Source organism: Phacochoerus africanus, chromosome 11, assembly GCF_016906955.1.
Source record: "Phacochoerus africanus isolate WHEZ1 chromosome 11, ROS_Pafr_v1, whole genome shotgun sequence".
In the NCBI taxonomy this organism is placed as follows: Eukaryota; Metazoa; Chordata; class Mammalia; order Artiodactyla; family Suidae; genus Phacochoerus; species Phacochoerus africanus.
The window spans coordinates 66,346,828-66,369,709 of record NC_062554.1 but is presented as its reverse complement, the minus strand read 5'-3'; the positions used below and the strand labels follow the sequence as shown (position 1 = coordinate 66,369,709).

The following is a 22,882-nucleotide window of genomic DNA, read 5'->3' as shown; positions in this document are numbered from 1 at the left end:
ACTGAAAAATAAGTTAATTCCTCTCATTCAGAATGAGTATGCACATTCACTGGCTATATTTCATCTCACATCTGCAAACTTAATTTCTCCTTTCTTGGTCGTCAGAAGATTAGGAAATAAATTTTAGTTCAGGCAATAAATCCGACTTGGCAAGCTCAAAATAACTTAATTATTAAAAAATAGCACTAAAGACCAGCCAGCAACCTTCCAATAGACTGTTAACACTACTTAAAAAAAAATTGGGTCCATCTGTCTAAAAGAAGACTGGGAGATGCATGAATAACACAATACAATGTTTTCGAATTCTCTGCAAACCAACAACGCTACACGTTACCTGTCCTTTTGAATGTTAGCCATAATTATGAAAAATAATTTCCCATTGGCATAAATTATAAAATAATGTCACCATATCACCTAGAAGAGACTGCAGACTTTAAAAACAAGCTATGTGTTAGCCAAAATATTTCGATGTCGTTCCCAAGGACCAAGAGATGCGGTTCCCCTTTCACACCCCTAGGGCTGAGAAGGAAACTTTCTAACAAAAGCCTACTAGCTTGTTAAAAGATCTCCCAAAAGAAAATATTCTTGGTAGCATTCTTGGTGGTCTATTTTCTCTTGGGGTCCCTGTTAGACATACAATTTGTATATATTTGTGCATATACACATATATGTGTATGTATGTATAGGGACGGTCTCTGGATATGCCCAGCTCCAAATCAGGATATTCAAAGACTGCCCTGCAAACACTGGACAAGGGATCCGAATCTCCCTTGTGTGCTGCGGTGTCTAGAGATGATCTTTCAAGGCCATCAGCCCCCTCACCGTGAAATAGAACTGCTCTGTCTCCTGCTGGTTGGCTCTCCTCTTGGCGATGCTGGGCTTGCTCATGAAGGTTTCTGAGACGGTGGACTTGACGGACTCCATAGAGTTGCTGTACTGGAAGCAGTCAGACACGTCAAAATCCTCGACGGTCACAATGTCCTGGATGGTCTGCAGAGTGGCCTCCATTGTCTTCTTGACCTGCCGAGATAAGGGCCAACGTAATGCGTGAGGGGTGGGCTGCAAAACAGCGGGTGATGATGAAGCTTGGAGAAGTGGACGGAGGAAGGAGGGAGGGTGCTGTCAGAGGTACAGCTCTGCTTCCGACTGAAGAGTGTCAAGTGAGGGCTGAACATCACACGGCCCCTACTCTCTCCAGTAAGGACCTAAAACCCACCACTCCCCTTGTGCCACGTGCTTGACTCAGCTATTTCATGTTTAATGCAAACATTTAATATTAGGTCTTGGCTATACTGGAAGTGCTAAGGGAGACAGAATGAAACAAATCCAAAACAACCCCATCATATAAAGTGCGAGTTAAAAGTGTATGTTGGGCCCAGTCCCATAATACCCTAGGCTCTGTTTCATGACTTTCAACAAATGAACTTTTTCCCCTGTTTGCACATGAAGCGACACATCCCAGGCTTTCCTGATCTTACTAGGAAAAGTAAGCCTTACTGAGATGCCAGGTAAGAAGTCACATGAGCCCAAAAGAAAGGCGCAGATAATCAATCATACTGCCCTTGTGAACGAGCTGTTGAAAGCAAATACGCTGGGCTCAGAAGAAAGTCCCCCTTTGCTAAGAGGACGGAGACATTTGAAGCGTCAAAGTCAAAGGCCTCTGTTTGTTTGAAAATGCTGGAAAAAGCCAGGCATGAGGGGGTGGTTTCAGAGACACAATATTGTTCACACAGCTGCCAAGTGCCATTTTGATTAAAAGTGTAAAGGCGGGGAAAAGCATTTCGCAAAAGCTCAAAATAGAGCTCAACCTTTGGCAATGCAAGAGCAACTTCCTGGAGTTCAAGGGCAGGATGTAGCAGAAGGGGAAAATCCAAGCCTACATTTGGCGAGGAAATGTTTGCAGCAGCCCGGACATTCTCCGCATGCTCCTTCCACCTGCTCCCAGACAGGCAGCAGCTTCAACAGGGAAACTCAGACGGTGGCTCTGTGTCTCCTAAGCAGGAAACTCACCTCTTCGTTCTCAATCTTCAGGGTGGATAAGCGAGACTGCAGTTGTTGGCATCTCTGGACCAGCTCACTCTGGACGGGCTGCTGGGCACAGAGCTGGGAAGCCTGCCAAAAGAAAGCAATATCAGGTCAGGAAAAGGACACGGTTCTTTGGTCAGTTCCAGGGTCCCATTACTGTTAATAAAACTACTCAGGAGTTCCCGTCGTGGCTCAGGGGTTCATGAACCCGACTAGGATCCATGAGGATGCAGGTTTGATCTCCGGCCTTGCTCAGCGGGTTAAGGCGTTGCTGTGAGCTGTGGTGTAGGCCAGCGTTGCTGTGAGCTGTGGTGTAGGCCAGCAGCTACAGCTCCAATTTGACCCCGAGCCTGGGAACCTCCATGTGCCACAGGTGCAGCCCTAAAAAAAGAAAATAATAAAAAGTAAAAAAATAAAAAAACTCGTACTCAAGCTGTAAAGCTCATAGGTTCTATATTAAGACAAAAGGCAAAGTCAAAGTATGTAGAGCTCTTCCAGAACCAAACAGCATAAGAAAGGAATGAGCTTCCAAATGGAACCTATTTGGAAAGGCCGGGTCTCTCTCTTCGGGGCCCATCTCCAGCCTGGTCTATACAGGGATAGCCTGGTCTGCAGAGGCAGGTCTCCACAGGGCCTGTGGCTCCAAGGAAGCCGGAGTTAGGGCACAGAAGAGGGCCTTGGGCAGCCCGGGCTCCAGATGCACAATGTTTTGGCACAGTGAGGACTTCCTGCCAGACGTCCAAGTGGCCACCTCTCTGGCCCCTCCTTCATTCCCCATCATACACCAGAGGGAAAGCACGAGAGAAGTGGGTCAGGAGGCTAACGTGCTGCTGTTGGCAGCCGCCGTGTGTTTATAAATCTGGGCCATGCATGAGCTCTCTGACTCAGTGAGAGAAAGCACAAAGCCAGGAACAAGTCCGTGGGCTTTGCGAGAGAGCCCCCAGAGAGCATGGAATCTGGTGGAACCTGGCATTTTCAAAAGGCCCTCATTTTGCTCCAGGTCTGCACCAGATCTGTGTGGGAGAGAAGTCTGCCCTTCCCCCAAGCACCCCTGTCAATAAGCTCCCCCCGCTGTGGGAGGGGACAGCTGGGCCACCGTCTCCTGATGGAGCCCTGGCTATGGCATGGGCATGAGGTCACCTACAGTCCCCAGGATGACAGATGAGGAACAGAAGGCTGGCAGATTGGGAGGCAGGACCACGTGGAGGCCGTTTCTGTCACCTTGCCACCACGTGTCCTTTAGCCTCTTGTCTGTGGAGAGACATCTGGATAGAACCGGCCTCCTCCTTCCCCAGCGACGAGTGGGCATATTCACATGCCCACGGACCATTCTCCTGCTTGAAAAGACAAAACCTCTCTTCAGATGGAGGAGAGGCTGGGACTTGACCTTTTCCTCCATTGGCTTTTAAGCGCTCAACTGACTTGACCTCCTCCCCCAGCTGAGAGGCCGGCCTGAGCCAGCTCTCAGATCTAAAGAGAGCTGACTTCATTCTGGCTCTTGGATAAGCAGACACAATGGAGAAAGCTCGGTGGCCAGGATGGGTTAGTGCCAAGAGTGAAACTCTCTGGCTGCCTGATGTCACCGGTCAGGCATCCCGAGCCCCACAAGCCTCGGGGGGCATCAGGGGTAGAGCCAAGCGCCTCCTCCCAGTGCATCGGAGAGTGCTTGGCATCAGTTCATGTGCTGAGTGCCCCAGAACACCAAACAGCGTGGGGCTTTGGCCAATTTCAGGGCTTCCGGTCAAAATGCCACCCGAACTTTGGCCCTAGTTCAAGGACTTCCAGGCAGCTCCCCCGTGTTGCCGCCACAGTTTACAGACAACCCTCACTGATGGGGATAGACCGCTGCAGGGACCAAGAAAGCCTCAGCCTCGCATCTCTTTTTTTATTTTCCACTCCACGTGAAGGCGAGGCTGGAATGCAAAAGCTTTGCAAGATCTAGGACTGGTCCTGGCCCCTGCCTGGCTCAGCCACCACCGATGAGCTACATCACACAAAGTGAGGACCTAGGCAGAAGAGTGAACGACTGATTTCTTAAAGTGACGTTCACCTAGCAGGGAGGAGTGGAGGGAAACCCACCTCCACGCTTGTTTCTTTAAGAGTCAGCAGGGCTGCTGATGCATGCTTTGGCAGTGGTTCTCTACCAGGGTGCAAGGTAATATATTCCAGCTGTGCTCCAGAGTATGGAAATGAGGCTCTGACAGAGCTGGGATGGGGGCCTGAGCACCCAGTGTTTGGAATCCCCCTTTATGGAGACAAGCTGTTTGGCTCAGAAGGCAGCTCAGTCAACACCAGAAAATGTATCACACCACTCAGCTGTTTCCCAAGTTCCACGGCTTCTTGGGAAGGAATCTCTGTGGCAGCTGGAGAAGAGGCTTGGGAGGCAGGTTTGCCCAGAAGCCAGGGCAGGTGAGGACCTGGGCTTCCTGGGGCTGGGTGACACCCCTCCCCCCATTCTAACTGCACACGCTGTCATCTCCCGTCCCCATCTGTTCAGACACTGACATTTCCTAAGCGATGCAAACAAACTGCAAAGGGTTTGGTTTTCCCCAAGAAGGAGAGGAAAGAAATCATCTCCACATTTTTGTCTTTAGGATAGAAATGTCCCACTCTCCACTGTGGCCTATTGATGACAACAAATCCACTGGTTACATTGCAACAGTTGTCATTCTGGAGCAGGATGTCTAAAAAGGGTCAGGATGCTAACTTTTTTTTTTTTTGTCTTTTTGCCTTTTCTAGGGCCACACCTGTGGCATATGGTGGTTCCCAGGCTAGGGGTCTAATTGGAGCTGTTGCTGCCGGCCTACACCACAGCCACAGTCATGCAGGATCCAAGCTGTGTCTGCGACCTACGCCACAGCTCCTGGCAATGCCAGATCCTTAACCCACTGAGCAAGGCCAGGGATTGAACCTGCAGCCTCATGGTTCCTAGTTGGATTTGTTAACCACTGAGCCACGACGGGAACTCCTGGATGCTATCTTTTTTTTTTTTTTTTCTTGTACCGCTGCACCTGGGGCAGGTGGAAGTTCCCAGGTTAGGGGTAGAATGGGAGCTGAAGCTCCCAGTTTACACCACAGCTACAGCAACACTGGATCTGAGCCACATCTGCAAGCTACGCCACAGCTTGTGGCAATGCTAGATACTTAACCCACCGAGTGAAGCCCGAGATTGAACCCTCATCCTCATGGACACTATGTTGGGTTCTTGACCCACTCAGCCACAAGAGGAACTCCTGGATGCTAATCTTAATGGAAGCACAATTCCCTTGTTGAGAGGACATTGTCGTTTTTTGGTCACCCAGCATTCATTCCTCCTTCTTCTGGAATAAAGACTGACTGTCCTCTGGGAGGAACCTTCTGCTCACAACTCAGGCCATGTGCTTTGGATGGGGGACTCCCCAACTCAGGAATGCAGTGCGTGACCTTGGCATAAGCCAATCAGCTGCCAGCAGATATCAGCCATGGTGATTGGCTCAGGGATAAGCATATCAACCAATCAGAACCAAGGAGACACAATGAGACTTTTGTGGGGGCTCTGAGGAGGGAGGCAAATATCCCTTCTGCGGGATTTCAGTCCACAGAGAGTGAAGGCTGGAAATACAATCATCTTGCCCCCATGGCATGAAAGTCTATTTGAGAATAGAGCCAACACAGGATATAGAGCAGAGAGAGAAAAACTGAGTTTTGACAAAATTCCCACTCCTAAATCCAACCAGGTCTGAAGATCCACCCTGAGCTCTCCCATCACATAAACCTATACACCCTCCTACTGATTTAACCCACAGGTCAAACAGTGGCTCCTAGCCCAGGGACACGATTCGCTTTGATTTGTACATACAACCACCAGAAGGAGAACCACAGGATTCAGAGTAATGAAAACCAAAGAGCTTCTCCTTCCTCTCACTTTAGTTTAGTTAGGCCATTCTTGTTTTAGTCAATGGAGGTGAAAAGTCAGAAATGGGGGCCCCACGTTCATGCACCCCTGCCTGGGCAGACAGTATCAGGACTTCTTAGGGATGACATTTTAGCTCTTGTCCTTTCTCTAGGTACCCATACTTTTTTTTTGCTCAACACCCAAACAAAACTACACCTTTTATCGCAATCTTCTAAACCCAGGAGAACAAGATCCTTCAGAACTCTGCCAAATGGCCAAAGGCCACTTCATCACCTGGCTGAGCCCTCCCTCCCTATCAAAAGCCTTTAGTATCTGGCCCCATCTCAGCACTCACTTCTTCCAGTTGCGCCCCTTGGAGGCCTCCACCTCCTTCTTTCCCTTGTAACCATGTAGAACTGTTAGTCGTTTTGAGAACACATGGGCTATTTTTCAACTCCTTTGATCCTGAGATCCTGAGGGTCGCTTCGGGTGCCCTTCCCTATGCATAGTTCTCTCAGCTCCACTGACTCTAAGCCCTCGGAGGGCTCTAATCCCCAAAGTAACTACAGTCAAGCCTAGCGGACAGCAGGCAACCAGGAGCTATGAGCTGAATGGGTGGAATGGACTTTACCCACCTGCCAGGAAGCCGGCTCCAGGCCTCGCCCTCCCCAGAATAACACCGCCCTGGTGCAGTCAATCTAGACCTAGTGAGCTCAAGCCCCCTGGGGACTAGGGGATGGGGAGAGGGCTCACCATGTCCCCCATGTGGGGCTGGAACTCAAACTTCATAGGTGGGCAGAAGACATTGTTGTACATCTCCATGAGTCGCTGCTTGTCGCTGGTGGCGTCCAGGTTTTCTACAGCGTTCTCGATGGCATCTAGACCCTCGTGCTTTGACTGCTCCAGATTCAGCTCAGCGGACAGGAAGGTGCGTAGCGCCCGGTTCAGGCTAGCGTGGTAGCCTAGGTCACAACACTGCTGTGGAACGGAGAAGGCGCGTGAGCAAACCGTGGAGAGCCGCAGGCCTGGCAGAGATGGAGGGGAGCCCTGAGGGCAGATCCGACTACATCAAGGAGATGCAGCAGGAAGAAGGCTGACCTTCCATGATCTGGGTGAGAGTTCTCAGTTCTTGACTCCCAGTTCGATGTGGAGGACTCCTTAGAGGACGGTAAGGTTGTCAGAAGGAAGAGGACTCATTGGGACAAAATGAAATTATTTATTCATGTTATTTAGTCAATCTGAGCAAGTGGAGAGTTAAAGGGAATCTTCTTCTATGCTCAGGGTCCCCCAGGGATACCATTACAACAAAATTTAACAATAAGAATTTAGCCTGCTGCTCCCTCAGGGTTACTGTGGTTTAGTCACCACAAAACAACCAAGCCAGGCCATTTCAGCAGTAAGGGTTCAGAAATCAGAGGTGTGGCAAGAGCCATTCATTTACACAGACTCAAAACTAGCTGAGAAAAGAAGCGACTAGGGGGCTGTCAGTCATCAACACCCCCTGCCCCGATCCCCCTGTTTCCCTGAAAACTCCCAACATTCTAGGGGAGGCTTTAGCTGTAGATTAGGATTTTTGCACCAATGTTCCTATTCAACAGAAATAGCATTTATAAGACCAAACATTTCTAAATATAAGTCTTCCTGGGAAAATTCACATCACTTCAAGGATTCTGATTTTCTGAAGTAAAGTGGAAAAAAATGGTATGAAAGAGGCACGGTGTAAAAAAAGCACTGGAGACAGGAAGTCAAGCAATCTTGTAAAAGCCACTCCCTGAACCCATTTCCTCGACTGTAAAATGAACAGCTTTGGCCAGGTCCATGGTTTTCAAGCTGCGGCCTGGAGCTCTAAGGTTCTGGGCCACTGCTCAGGCTGCTCTGGAGAGAGGGTAGCTGGGCAGACCAACTAGCAGGACTTGGAACCTCCTCTTCCTGCTTCAACCCAAACCAACTCTGCTCTTTTTCTATTTAATCTGTTAAGATTCCAGGTAAGGCCTGGTTTGAAGGAAGAATTCTTCTGCTAGAGAAAAAGTCTGAAAATACTCGGACTAAAGATAATTCCCGAGGCTCGCTTCAGTCACGGCGTTCTGTAACTAGGACACTATTGCCCATTCCTCCCGAAGGACCCAGAGATCCAAATTCCTCGGCCATCCATTATCCCCTCCATTGCTTAAGCAGCTTTGAGGTCCAGAACCTGAGAAGAAATATCAGAGAAGAACCCATGGATAGAGAAAGACTCGCTGCCTGATTGCCACTTCATTTGGTAAGCAGCCAAGCAGCCACCAAATTAACCCTTCCCCCAGCCTTTCCCCCGCTTCATGATCACATTGGGAGCAGCCACTGCTGGGGACAAATAAGCACGTGCTGCACCTCCTCCTCCCAGCATCTAACAAGATGTTCCGAGACGGAGTGCCTGCCATGGGGCTGGGCTCTGGATTCAGTGCCAGTGGGCTGTGGCAGGTGCCTGGCTGTGCGGAAGAAGAGCAGTTACGACTTCACTGGAGGCGGAGGATGATGGAAAGGCATTACATTCAGTTGGGAGGGAAGAGCAAATGAAAGCTAGACAAAAGCGGCTGATTGGGAGGCTGCACGTGCAGCGGCCCTTCCTCCTCTGGGAGATGCTGCTGGTCTCACCAAGCTGCCCTTGAACCTGTAAACCGTCCTGACTAGCTCTGTGTAGACCCTGATGATGAACTCCACGCCTGTAGGTCTGATGAACAGAAGTCACGCTGCCTACAGGGATGAGCAAGTGTGTGGGCGGGGTCTGGGGGGCAGGGCTCAGTGCAGAAGAGAATTAGAGGATTGCAGCCTTCCTAACCTCTACATATTCCTCTCCATTCTCACGATCTCTACCCTACCCTAATTGGTACTTTTTGTTTTGTTTTGCTTTTTGCTTTTTAGGGCTGCACTCGTGGCATATGGAGGTTCCCAGGCTAGGGGTCGCATCAGAGCGACAGCTGCTGGCCTAGGCCACAGCCACAGCAACGCAGGATCCGAGCCACGTCTGCGACCTACACCACAGCTCACGCTAACGCTGGATCCTTAAAACCCACTGAGCGAGGCCAGGGATCGAACCTGCAACCTCATGGTTCCTAGTCGGATTTGTTTTCGCTGTGCCACCATGGGAACTCCCCCTCTTCCCCCCCCCATTTGTACTTTTATCATCTTACAAGTGCTGTCTGCTTCACTGTCCTAAAATAGGGCTTTTGTTATACCTACTCCCCTGCTGAAGTACCTATAATAGCTCTCATTTTTTTTTCTAAAGTAACATTCGCTTTCCTCAGTTGGGAAATTTAAAAATGCCTCTGTTTACTAAGAGGGCTTATATAGGCCAGTGTGCTAAGTGCTTTTTGTGCATTCTACATTTTAATCTGCATAGTAACTCCAGCGAGGCCAGTATTATTTTAAAATTCCCGACTAGAAAGCTGAGGCTCAGTGAAATTAAACAATGTCAACAGCCAGAACAAAGTCTCATCTGTCTTCCATCTGAGCATCTAACATCATCTCCCTCTATTCTCTTCTTCAGACTCTGTTCTAATCCAATGACATACTCTTTGTTTAGGGCCAAGTATTAGAAAACCATGGGCCTCAAATCAGCTGTGTAACGGTGAGCTAGCTCCTTAACCTCTCTGGGCTGCATGTGGGGATAAGGCCAGTCCTATAGGTTGCTGTGAGGCTGACATATATTTACATATATATGGCACGATGCAGCCACCTAAACACCAATCACCAATATCTCCAAATCCATTGACTTTCAGCTCCCAGCATTCTCTCTTCCTAAAATGTTTCCCCCTGTTGGAATTGGACCCCATCTTCAAAATCCAAATCAAGTTCCCAGCCTCTGGGTAGCCGGCCAGCCCTGCAACCCTGGCATATATTGACCTTGGCATCCACTCAGAACGATGCTCATCCACAGCTCTCACCTCACACAGAACACCCTCCCTCATTCTGTGACTCGCTATTTCATGTCACTGTAACCAGAAGGCAAGCTCCGATGTGGCCAGTATCCTATTCCTTCTTTGCCTCCCTCACCGGTAGGTAGGCCTGGCTCATAGCAGGCATTTAATGAACATCAGTTGATTGATGGCTGCCAGGAGAACAGATTCTAGCCTCTCAGGAAATAATCCACTTAGGATGGATGCTGATCTAAGTCAAGTGGACACATGTGGCCCCCGAGGCTTTTTGTTTTGCTCACTCTGGCTGGCCTGCAGAAGGCTCGGGGCTCTCTCAGGCCAGCCCCCTGTCTCTATGATATAACTGCTCTGTAGCTATTCGGTGCTTGCACGTGGGGGTCTGACTCACAGTGTGCCCTCTGGCTCCTCCATGCCTCCAATCAACCAGGGAGATTTGGATGAGGTCTTCCCGGGTCTTGGCTGGTCACACAGCTGAAAGGGCAACAGCCGGAAACTGAGGCTTCAGCAAAGATGCAATTTCTCGCAAGGTTAGGTAAACAAGATCTGAATATTTTATCTGCGTTCCCAGTAGAGTCCCGGTGAGGAGAGGCAACACATTATTTTGCTCACCATGGGGACAAGGCCTGCTTTCCATGACTTCTGATGAATTCTGTGGCCATGCCGGGCTCCCCTGGCCATTTCTGGGTTATATAAATGTTTGATGAGACCTCTCTCAGGGGAAATCAAATTTTTATAAGGATTTAATGATAGCCCATCCAGATGTGTGGTGACTTGAGCTGACATCTCGTTAACCCTTTACCAGCCGAGAGCCTCACCCAAAGACTCCAGAGAAGGCCTAGAAAAGAAACATGATGTTTCATATCACACATCACCCACTGCAAGTTTGCACAGAAGTGAGAAATAACTGCCCTGAATAAAATGTCCTATTGAGAAAGCTGAGTTCTCTCCTGTCTGACTTGGGTGCACGTGGCGACACAGATTCTCTGCCCGTGTACACCTCACTCACACCCTCCTGTTACTCACTCGTCCATCCGCTCCTGCAGAGGAGCCACATTCCAAGGAGCCTAGGGTTCTCAGACTGTCTCAAGTCGCTTCAGGATGTCTTTTTGGCCTGAAGTCAAGGTTTTCCTGGTGTGTGTCAGATGCCTCGCGTGGATTCCTATCGTCTGAATTTAAATCATACAATCCAAATAAATTAGAAAGGCTTGGAGTTCCCGTCGTGGCGCAGTGGTTAACGAATTGGACTAGGAACCATGAGGTTGCAGGTTCGGTCCTTGCCCTTGCTCAGTGGGTTAACGATCCGGCATTGCCGTGAGCTGTGGTGTAGCTCGCAGACGTGGCTCGGATCTCGCGTTGCTGTGGTTCTTGCGTAGTCCGGCGGCTACAGCTCTGATTCGATCCCTAGCCTGGGAACCTCCATATTCCTCGGGAGAGGCCCAAAGAAATAGCAAAAAGACAAAAAAAAAAAAAAAAAGGCTAGTCCTTGTGTCAACTGCGTCAATTTTGGCATTGATAAAAAAAAGTCAATTCTTTCAATTACCCTTGGTGCCATAGCCCACACTGAGCTTCAACACCACCAGGAAGGAGGCAGATGGGTGTCCATAACACAGATGGAAATGGAATGGAATAAGATTCATCCTATATCCTCCCCCCCTTTTTTGGCCATGCCCATGGCATGGGAAAGTTCCCAGGCCAGGGATCAAACTCACCCCACAGCTACAACTGGAGCCATAGCAGTGACAACGCAAGACCCTTAACCCGCTGAGCCACCAGGGAACTCCTCGTCCCACATCTTAAAGCAAGTTCTGGATACTGTCCAGATCAGAATGCCAAGGTACTCAGGCTCCCCACTCACTCCTGCTCTAACTGTTGGTTCATGGCCAAAGCATCCTTTTGGCCATTTTTATGGCGACAGATCAGCAAGAAAAAGGAAGAAACTACTGATCCATGTAATAACATGGATGAAGCTCAAAAACATCATGCTGGGCAAATAAAGCCAGCTACCGAAAAGTATATACGACATAAGAATCCCATCTTTGTGAAGTTCTACAACAGGCAGAACTAATTCATGGTAAAGGAAGTCAGAACAGTGGTGGCTTCTGGGTGGGGAATTGACTGAGAGGAGAAAAGAGGAACTTTCTGAAGTGATGGAAATAATTCTACATCTTGATAGAGATGACGGTTTCAAGCGGGTAGGATTCATCACAACTCTCAATCTCACACTTAAGTGCAAATTAGATCTCAATTAAAACAGTACTGCAGGAGTCCCCTTCGTGGTGCAGTGGAAATGAATCTGACTAGGAACCATGAGGTTGCAGGCTCGATCCCTGGCCTCGCTCAGGGGGTTAAGGATCTGGCGTTGCTGTGAACTGTGGTGTAGGTCACAGATTCGGCTCGGATCTGCGGTAGGTAGGCTGGTGGCAATAGCTCCAACGGGACCCCTAGCCTGGGAACCTCCATATGCCGCAGGTGTGGCCCAAAAAAGACAAAAGACAAAAAATATATATAAAATAAAATAAAATGTGACCTTCTCCATAAAAATATTAAAAAAAACCCTAAAAAACAACCCCCCCCAAAAAAAACAGTATTGCAAGGTATAAAAAAGAAAAACAATCTGGGCTTAGAATATCATATTTTTCTTCTTCTTCTTCCTCCTTCTATTCCTTTCTTCCTTTGATGAATATCCTATGTGCTCAGCTATGTATTAAGTTATGTATTAAGTGTGCTTATGCGCTGTATATGCATGTATTTAGCTAAACAGCAGACTTGGCTCCTGCCCTCATGGAGCTTATAGGGACTAAAAAGACCTGTTCTTAGTGCAGTGGCTCTCAAACTTTTTTTGATCTCCAACTCACAGTAAGAAATACGCTGTCACACACACATACACACCTATTTTATCCTAGTCTAGTTTATTCCTTTAAAAAATTAAGTCAAACCCATAACTGTGATTTTATGACTCCGCTAATGGATCATGACCTACGGTTTGAAAACCACTGTTCTAAGGCCAGCTTTCTAGGCACTGGTGCTGCAGTTAGCCAGTTACCCAGAAATTATCTGTCTGGATGTCTACGAATGTCTCTAGAGAAAGAGCTGTCTTTCTTCCTTTTGTATCCAACAGACTGAACACACAGCCGCATCCCAAATAAATACTTAACATTTGTAGAGCAGAATCATGTTACAAACATTTTTTTTTTTTTTATAAAAAGAGTAATTAATCTCACCCCAGGAAAAACAAACAAACAAACAAACTAAAACCAGAGCAACTCTCCTATCCATGTGGCCTGGAACGCTACCAACTTGGACTTGCTCACAATGACCTTGACCCATGCTCGGGCAGAGTGCAGAACTCTTTTTCACAGCACCTCACCCAGCATCCTATGAAGACAGGCTCTTAACATACTTTTTTTTTTTTCTTTTAATGATGAGAATAAATCACCTGCTTCTTGGACCGTTTTAAGACACCTATGCACGACTGACGGAGGATCTGTGGATGGAGGGTCTGTGACTGATATAGCAGTGGCCCCTCACTTCCCTCGAGGTCAGAGTTTTGGTCAAAGGGGAGGGAAAGCTGCCCTGAGGGCAAACGAAAGAGACAAGGACAAACCAGTAGCAGAGGTAGGGTGGATGCCTAGCCTGATTTTTTTTTAATGCATGTGAGAGAAATTGCCGAAATTGAGCATAAGAGAGAAGTGATTCTCTTCCTCATTTTGAGAACAGGACTCTCTCCCATGAGGAGCTGTTCCCCTGAGCAGGAGAAAGGATCCCATCTAGGGCTCTGACCTCCGTTGAAGGACAGTGTTCAGATTGGCATCACGAAGCAGAGAGAACAAAGTGGTGCCTGAACAGGGATCAGGGCTCCCACTTATTCAGTGAGATGATGACACCAGGGCATGACGAGGCTGAAACCTCTGAATCCAAAAGCCCTGGCTGAAGGGAGACAGCAATCTGTATTTTAGAAACTTTCCCCCAGCAGCTCTGATGGGAGGCCAGATTTAAGTATCAGTGATGTAGCGCCCGGGGGCGGGGGGTGTGTGGGGGGAGGCAAATGGTTCCAAACCAGTTCAGTGACAAGCCCCAGAGCACCCAGCTGGTTATGCAACGGTGAATCTTAGACCAGAACCACACGTGATATTGTGACGTGTGGCAGGTTCGCTCATGGAGAAACCAAGGGAGATGGGCAAGTGTAAGAGGTCTGGCCTGAGCCTTGCAAAACCCAGCTGCTGCTTGCCGACAGCAGGAGGCAAAGATCAGGCCTCAGGCTGGCCAGGATCTGCCTGATGCCCTGGAGACTGGGAGGCTGATGCTAAATCGGCCGGCCCCAAGCCTGTGACTTGGATGACAGGAGGGAGAGGTGAGAAAGGACCCGCTTATGCAGCTGCAGTCAGGGCTGGCTCAGAACTGGGCCAGACTGGGGTTTGCAGGTGAGCACGATTGCAAGACTGAACTACAAGGTGTGGGGAGAAGCAGCAGAAGAAATAAGGCCAAGGCTGACCCATCAGACCAAAGACAAACCCTTATCCCTCGTGCCTGCCCCCATGCAAAATACATGTGCTTAGCATCTTGCTTCTCTCCAGGTGTCAGGGGCATCTGGATACCTTCCTGACCAAGACCCTAATTTGCAGTTTAACTTGAAGCAAGAACTCTCTAGACCCCCCCACCTAGATTCCTTATCTACAAACTGGAGACAGTAATTCTGATCCACAAGGGTGACATGACACTCCAAAAAGATAACATGGAGAAACAGTAAGTGCTTTATAACACTTTATATAAACATAGGGTAGGACATTCTACCCCTTTGGCTCTTGTCACTCACTTCTGTGTGCAGGTAGCTGATCAAGGGAAATATTTCCTGGGGGACGGAACTGCACCGAGGTCATAAGCCTGGGTGTGTTTACCAATCAGAGCCAGGGACAAATTTCACCTCTCTCACTGGTTAGCTGACTCTGGATAAGTCATCTCAACTCTCTGAATTTGAATCGGTAACATCGGAGGTCATAATGCCTCCCTCCCAGGATTCTGGTGAGGACGGAATGAAAAACAAGTCCGAAGTGCTTCACCTGGTACCTGGTACCTGGCAGGCACCGGAGGCACCATGGCCTCCATCTCCATAACTGTTCTCAAAAGGCTCCAAGATGCCTGAGCAACAGAACTGGGGGCCTCCTGCCCAGATCTCTGAAACCAGGAAAGAGGCACCCCTGCGCCCCTTGCTTTAAGCACTTACATCAATAAGGTCAGACAGGTCGTGGATGTAGTACTTGAAGACAGATGCATTGGTTGCTTCTAAAGCCAGTAAGTACTCATTCCGGGCTTTAATGGCCTTCAGCTTATTCTCCGTGTACTTGGCTTGGCGCTGAAAAGAGAACACAAGTTCAATTTTACTTTTTCTTTTTTTTTCCAAAGGGGAGATTGTTCTCTCAAAGATGAACGTACAGTACATTCGAGAACCACAATTGTGCTGCGACTCCCCATGCGCGTCTGCCTTAAATTGGGTTCTAATTCTGTTTAATGAGATTCAAGGGCGCAATGTAGATCAATCCAGGCAAGGTTAATGAGGCTCCCTACTTTCGATGCGTGTCCCACTTTGGGTCTGTCTGCAGATTCCATCCTCCATCCTTGCACCACCGGCCTGAAGGAGGTGTTGCTACATGTCCCTCTGAACACCCGAGGTCTGAAGCCAAACTCTAGGTCTACAGTTTCCTTCCTGGGCTTGGGAAGGGCAACTACTCTTTCTTTTCTTTTCTTTTTTTTTTTTTGTCTTTTTGCCTTTTCTAGGGCCGCTTCCATGGCATATGGAGGTTCCCAGGCTAGGGGTCGAATCAGAGCTGTAGCCGCCAGCCTACGCCAGAGCCCCAGCAACTCGGGATCCGAGCCGCATCTGCAACCTACACCACAGCTCACGGCAATGCCGGATCCTCAACCCACTGAGCAAGGCCAGGAATCGAACCCGCAACCTCATGGTTCCTAGTCGGATTCGTTAACCACTGTGCCACGAAGGGAACTCTGCGACTTACTCTTCTTGCTTCGCTGCTAGAGGTGAAAAACTTGGAGGCCAAGTTCTTCCAATACCTAGGCCTTCATCCAGAGCCGAGAACAAAAGTCATTGGGCCCTAAAGGAACACATACCTCCCAGTTCTGCTCTCCACAGTGCCTGCTGGGAAATTCCTATCAGTTCCGACTTCCAGAGGGTTCCTCCCCAGCCCCTACGGTTGCCAGAGCACACACACCTTTTCCTTCATCTTCTCGATCTTTTTCACCGAGCTCCTCCGGACGTGCTTCTCCTCAATGCGGACGTTGGAGGTGGAGTCAGGGGAGCGTGGGGTCTGCCGGTCCTCCTGCTTTACGGATTTTCCGATTTGCTTCTCCTCCTGCTTCTCCGCTTCCTTTAGTTTGCTTTGAGCACTGATGCTGTCGGCATTGTACATGTGATATGTCTTCATGACCTGCAAGACACCCCCCGCCCCCACCCCACAGGTCAAGCCAAGGGGGTCAATTCTCTGCTTTACAGACCACCAGACACAGCTGGACCTCCCCTCCCTCCTTGAAGCGACATCCCCACCCCCTTCAGGGCAAAATTCAAAATGCGTGTTTGGTTCAGCACACCGTCTATTACTAAAGACCATTCCAAAACACAGGAAAGCAGTATTGGAACCGAGCCCACACGTCGCTATTCAAATGATTCCATGTCTTCCAGCACGTATCATGTACTTCTATATCTGAACATTGGTAAGCATTTCTCTTACATATTAGCCAAGTAACTTCCACCAGTTAGTCATCTTACAACACAAGATGGGCAACACTACCACGCAGAGCCTGAGAGCAAAGCCTTCCTGGGCTGGCTAGGACCCTGAAGAGGGCAGCACAGCCCACAGAGCAGCCTAGACTTTGGGGACTTTGAGATATAAAATGGGGAAGAGGAACTGCTCTAAAACCCGCCCAGCATCCTGGGGATCTGTCTGGTCTGTTTTATCAGATCAACTACGCTCCTTCACAGCAGCTGGAACAGCAGCAGCAAGAACAGCAACAGCTACTACCATTTACTGAGCACTTAGTATATTCCTGCCGTGTGGCAAGCGCCCCACAAGCACATCCTCATTTCATCCTTGTGGCAATCCTGTGATTTAGACAACAACCCTACGAAGACTGGAAACCTGCAGAAAAATTCAGGAAAGAGCCTGAGAAGGAATCGAACCCACATCAGGTGGAACTGGAGTTGCCACAGGAAGGAAGTAGTATCAAAGAAGAGGATACAGTTTTTCAATTTTCCATCAAAGCAACCGTCTGGGAGTCTCGTCCCTTTTCTGAATAAGGGGGTTGGGAATCCTGGAACTTGTGTTCGCTTCCTCCCAAACATACTATTTCCAGCCCCCAGGTGCCTGATCCTTCCCGCTGGCACTCTCCGTTTCCACGGGGAGGCGGGGTGGGGTGGGGGGGTCCTCTACTTCTATGTGGAAATTGAAAATGGTTGATAACAAACCAAGAAAGCTGAAGTTCAAGAGTGCAGACATGCTGGAGTTCCTGTCGTGGCTCAGTGGTAATGAATCCCATTAATATCCGTGAGAACATGGGTTTGATCCCTGGCCTCACTCAAGTGGGTCAGGGATCTGGAGTTGCTGTGAGCTGTGGTGTAGGGTGCAGACATGGCTTGGATCCCATGCTACTGTGGCTGTGGCGGAAGTCAGCAGCTGCAGCTCAGTTTCGACCCCTCGCCTGGGAACTTCCATATACCAGGGGTGTGGCCCTAAAAAGCAAAGAGTGCTGATATTTTGAGGCCATGAGAGGCAGAACTAGAGAATGTCGAAGTTGTGGGGGCGGGCTGTGGGGGGGCACTGAACAGCTGAGGAGAGCCAGGGAATTATTATGCTAATACAATATTAATAATAATCTCTACCACTTAGTATGCACTGTGTGTCAGGAGTCTTTTGTATGTCACCTCATGTAATCGTCACAACAAGTCTAGGAAGGACCGTTATTTCTGTTTTAATATTTTTTAAAGATGAGGAAACTGAGGCTCAAAGAGATTACCTAACACACCCAAGGTCACACAGCTAGGAAATGAATCAAAATTAGGACTCAAACTCAAGTTCGTTAGACCAGGAAGTCCACATTCTTAGCCACTAGGCACCAGTGTCTCTCCTCTGCATAGGACCAAGGCTGGATTCCTTGGGAGGAAAGGCTAAATTTAGTCAAGAGAGGCTTAAAAAGGGAATGTGGTTTCATTTGAGGATTGAGTTAAAGCCACAGTGTCAAAAGGAGGCTAATTTGGCCCCCAGGGGACCCATGTCTGGAGACATTTTTAATTGTCACATCATCTGGCCACAAATGTCCATGGTGCTGAGGCTGGGAAATCCTCGGTTAGAAGGATTCTGTGGGTATGCTCATCTGTTAGCTGGAGATGAAGAAAGGAGAAGACTGAGACACGGACAGAATCAATGTACTTGAGAGTTTAAATAACCTCTCATTTTAGAGGCAGAATGTTTTAAATCAGCTTCACCTTATTCTGAACCTGACATCATTTCCCATAAGTGTAAGATCTCCTCTGTTTCTTCTCTATACAAGAGAAGCAATCTTTAACAACTGACACCGTTACAAACCTTCCTAAGTAATTCAAACTGTCTTCCAGGTTTCCAGGTTGGCGAAGAAGCAAGAAAGAGGCACCTATTATCCTCGCTGAAGAAGGGTAGGCAGGAGGCTCCTTTTTCTCTTTTCATGTGAATGTGACCAAGGGATTCGACAGTTTGAGTGAACAACTATAAACATGAATTGATTTTAAGAAAGTGATTTTCTATTTCATGAAGATGCATAATCAATAAGGAGGACATGCTATGAATGAACATGAGAGACAAAAAAAGGGCTCAAAGGCATAGATAGTGTCCACAGACAACAAATGAAGGCATTAAAAATCACCAATTTATATTGCTCCTTTCCCGTAATGAATTTAAAGAACTCTCTTTAGAAGAATGAAACACTATCTCGTCTAAGAAGCTATAAATGCCTCAGGAATTTATATTTAAAGGAAATACATTTATATTTAAAGGAAGACACTTCTTCTTTTGGGTTCTCCTTTCTTCTCCAGAGTTAAGAAATATGTCACGTATACAGTGGTAGTCGTACAATCAATGTGGCTGCCCAAATGATTTAATGGCACTAATCTCTCCTCTGTGCAAATACAGGATAAGTATATCTAGTATCCTCCAACTCAAGGGGAAAACTGAGGTATTCTGAGGCCGAAGCTCAAATAATTTATGTCAAAACAATTGGATAAATAGAGAATCAACACAGGCATTGGAGAAACATATACTGAGGCAAATACAAACTAGGGGGAAAAACTCACAAGTCTAAATTCTCAATTCTACAATGGAAATTCACTCTACTTTGAAAAACTAAATATTGAATTCATGCCTTTAGCTCGGCTCCCTTCACAAGCCACATTGAAATAGTAGAAGTGTTTTAATGATTATTTTTTAGGTATAAGCTGAGAAACAATTAAAAGAATGAAAGCAGAAGATGAAAAGGGGAAAGGCAAATAGTAACTGACCTACTGAATCCTAAACCAAAAGTAGGGAGATTCAAGAAGCAACTAGACCTAAATCACAGAAGCCCTCAGAGGTATCAGTGGCAGTGGGATGAAGGCAGAGCTAAAAACAAGAGAAAATGCTGAGCACCTAAGAACAGTTAGACACCTAGATCCCATCCCCTCCCCAAGACAAGAGGTTTATTTTTTGGGGGGAGGGTCTGTAGACTGGGGACGCTAGGCTCAACTGAGGATAAGGATAAGGGTACTGAACTTAAAACAGGCAGATCAACTGACAATTCTGTACTGAATACTGAGATGGCCAGGTCCCTTCGCAACTTGGCCCCCAGACATAGGCAGGAGGAGATCAGAAGAGCTTTATCTGGGGAATCTGCTCACCTGATATCAAACACCTATAAATACTGACATCAGGCCTCCCCAAGGACACAGTCCAGTCATATCACTCTCTGGTAAAACACACGCAGTTGACACAGAAATTTCCAAGCAGCTTTTCATTTTAAAGTGTCTCACTTTAAAATATAAGCAGGCAGTTAAAGTTTACCAGACATTTAAGGGAACTATCTAACATGAAAGACCAAGACGAAAACAATTGAGAGGAAACAAAGTAGACAGAGAGAAGAAAACTTCAAAAATAATCCAGGAAGTTCCCATCGTGGCGCAGTGGTTAATGAATCTACTAGGAACCATGAGGTTGCGGGTTCGATCCCTGCCCTTGTTCAGTGGGTTAAGGATCCGGCGTTGCCGTGAGCTGTGGTGTAGGTCGCAGACGCGGCTCGGATCCTGTGTTGCTGTGGCTCTGGCATAGGCCGGTGGCTACAGCTCCGATTGGACTCCTAGCCTGGGAACCTCCATATGCCGTGGGAGTGGGCCAAGAAATGGCAAAAAGACAAAAACAAAAACAAAACAAAACAAAAAAACCCCAAAATAATCCATCACTAAAATCCTTAGAGAGACCCATGAGAAAGGAAAGACATCGCCTCACGAAACAAGAGTAAGATGCAACAAAAAAGGAACATTTTTGAGCACAATAAAAGAACTCTCGGCAATTAAGAGTCAATGCAAACATCTCTCCAAGGAGCCTGCCCTCATGGCCCTCATCTTTGTAGACATGTAAAAGGGTCATCATCTCATATTTTCCTTACTGCTTTCCTTTTCTGTCTCATCTATGAAAATGAAATGCATTTAGTTTTTGAGTTCGGGGACATCTTACATGTTTTTGTATCCCTAGTGCTGAGAGCTGGGGACAAGCAGGCAGGCAGAGTTGGGGGACTATTAACTGACATTGTTTCGAGGGAGCAGGTGCTAAATTCCAATCTGAAGTGGCTCTGTAAGCAGACAGCTGCTGTGCCAAATCAAGGGGACACAGGGGACAGAAGCCTAAAACCACTAGGACCACAATAGCTCCAGGGTTCCAACACCTCTTCCTTCTTTCTCGATTCTAGGTTCTTGATGTAGTTCCCTGGCTCTTCTCTTGCAATCCATGTGACTTCAGGGCCCCCTGCCCTTCACTGCTGCCTGTGGGAGCTTGCTGGGCTTTTCCAGATACAGCCTCTGAGCATAACTGAGGCAGAGAATTCCGGAGCTCTTCGGGCAGCGGCCTGCTCCTACTTCAAAGGCATTCCTGATGCTTCAGTCAGAAAATGAAAACCACTTATGCCGTTGCTTACAAACTGGCCAGCCCAATGTGGGGTACAAGCACGTGGAGGAGAATGCTCACTGGGATTGCTCTCTGAAGAGCAGCTGTGGCAGGGGGCCCCTGGCAAGGAGTGCCATGTCAGAAAAGTCAAAGGCCCTTCAGGCAGAAAAAAGGAAGGTACAGAGGGGACAGCTGGCCATTTATGGTGAGAGAGTCCAGGCCTCTTGCTCAAAGGCATCTTTATTTGGGTCCTGCCCCTTGGATCCTCAAAGGTCAAAGGTACCTAAAGTATCGACCCATAGGTAATCAGTCTTCCCAAAAGAGGTATTTGTGGCACTAAGAGCAGATACCAAGTAAGAGCACTGAATACGGTAGCTTCCTTACATTCTTTGTTTCCTTTATCTCAAGCCCACGAATAACTTTTGTTGCTTAAAGAGGCCCTTATTATTGCTTATAGAGATCAAAGAAAAAACCCCTTATAAAAAGTCCTCCGCTGTTCTCTTCTTAACTCCTCTAACGGGAAGAGAGACAGACAGACAGACAGACACACATACACACAAACACAGAGGATCTATATACAGCACCTATCTCCCCAAAGCCAGTATACAATAGTCCCAAGTTCCTATTTTATGAAACCGCTGTTGCAGGCAGTGTGACCTATCATCCTGGCTTACCCCGGACTTTCTTAGGTTCAGCACTGAAAGTCTCATATCCCAGGAAAGCTTTCAGTCCTAGGGAAAGCAGGATCCTTAGTCATCCTAATGCCATGGTTTCTTACTCGGGCCAGCCCTACACTTACCCCGCCCTCCAGGAGAAGCAATTCATACTTCTAAGCCTCTGAACTTTCTTTTCTTTCTTTTTTTTTTGTCTGTTTGTTATTTATTGGGCCGCTCCTGCGGCATATGGAGGTTCCCAGGCTAGGGGTCGAATCGGAGCTGTAGCCGCCGGCCTTCGCCAGAGCCACAGCAACGCAGGATCCGAGCCGCGTCTGCGACCTACACCACAGCTCATGGCAACACCGGATCCTTAACCCACTGAGTGAGGCCAGGGATTGAACCCGCAACCTCATGGTTCCTGGTCAGATTGGTTAACCACTGAGCCATGACGGGAACTCCCGCCTCTGAACTTTCTAATGGTCTATGGAGACTGTAAACTCATTTGAGCCTTAGCGACAGTCTGATATGTCATGAAGCATGACTCCTCCAAACTCCCCAACCCCCAGGACACAGAGACACCAGCACACGAGTGCTGTATACACCTGGGTCATAGAAGTCAGGTGCATTTCCCAGGAATTTTTTTTTTTCTTTGTCTGTTCTAGGGCTGCACCTGCGGCATATGGAGGTTCCCAGGCTAGGGGTCGAATCGGAGCTGTAGCCGCTGGCCTACCCCGCAGCCATAGCAACTCAGGATCCAAGCCACGTCTGCGACCTATACCACAGCTCACGGCAATGCCAGATCCCTAACCCACTGAGCAATGCCAGGGATTGAACCCGCAACATCATGGTTCCTAGTCAGGTTCGTTAACCACTGAGCCACAACGGGAACTCCCATTTCCTAGGATCTTAGAGCTGGTGGGGACCGGGTAGAATTTGGGTTGCCTAACTCAGGAGACTAGTCATTATACCAGAGTTTTTCAGTCTTGGTACTATGGACATTTAGGGCCAGACAATTCTTTGTTGTGGGGGCTGTCCTGTGCACCACCATATCTGTTGCATCCTGACCTCCTGCACCCCCGACTTCCGTTGTTGTGACAACCACAAATGTCTTCACACGTTTCCAGGTAGCCCCTTGCATGAAAAATACACTTTGCTTGAGAATCACTGCACATACTGTTCTGCCTTCTATGGAACTTTCCAGCATTCTCTACTCCTATTCTCTTCCCTCTGTCTACTAGAGGAAAATGC

The 22,882-nt window shown here is 48.0% G+C and overlaps 1 protein-coding gene across 10 annotated transcripts in view; it reads right to left on the bottom strand.

The window, feature by feature from the left end:
* The window catches only part of SRGAP2 (SLIT-ROBO Rho GTPase activating protein 2), a 276,234-nt gene that overhangs the window by 64,049 nt on the left and 189,303 nt on the right, over window positions 1-22,882 (bottom strand). For 7 of the 10 annotated variants that reach the window (XR_007130747.1, XM_047752469.1, XM_047752471.1 and 4 more), the window contains exons 6-10: window positions 16,035-16,250; window positions 15,032-15,160; window positions 6,653-6,877; window positions 2,011-2,112; window positions 823-1,020 (exon numbers count right to left, since the gene is read on the bottom strand). Coding sequence is in view for 9 of the 10 variants with exons in the window: in XM_047752469.1 (XP_047608425.1) it covers window positions 823-1,020; window positions 2,011-2,112; window positions 6,653-6,877; window positions 15,032-15,160; window positions 16,035-16,250 (870 nt within the window). In the remaining variant the exon portion in view is untranslated. The remainder of the gene's footprint in view (window positions 1-822; window positions 1,021-2,010; window positions 2,113-6,652; window positions 6,878-15,031; window positions 15,161-16,034; window positions 16,251-22,882) is intronic. The other 3 variants (XM_047752470.1, XM_047752472.1, XM_047752476.1) reach the window with 1 other exon arrangement.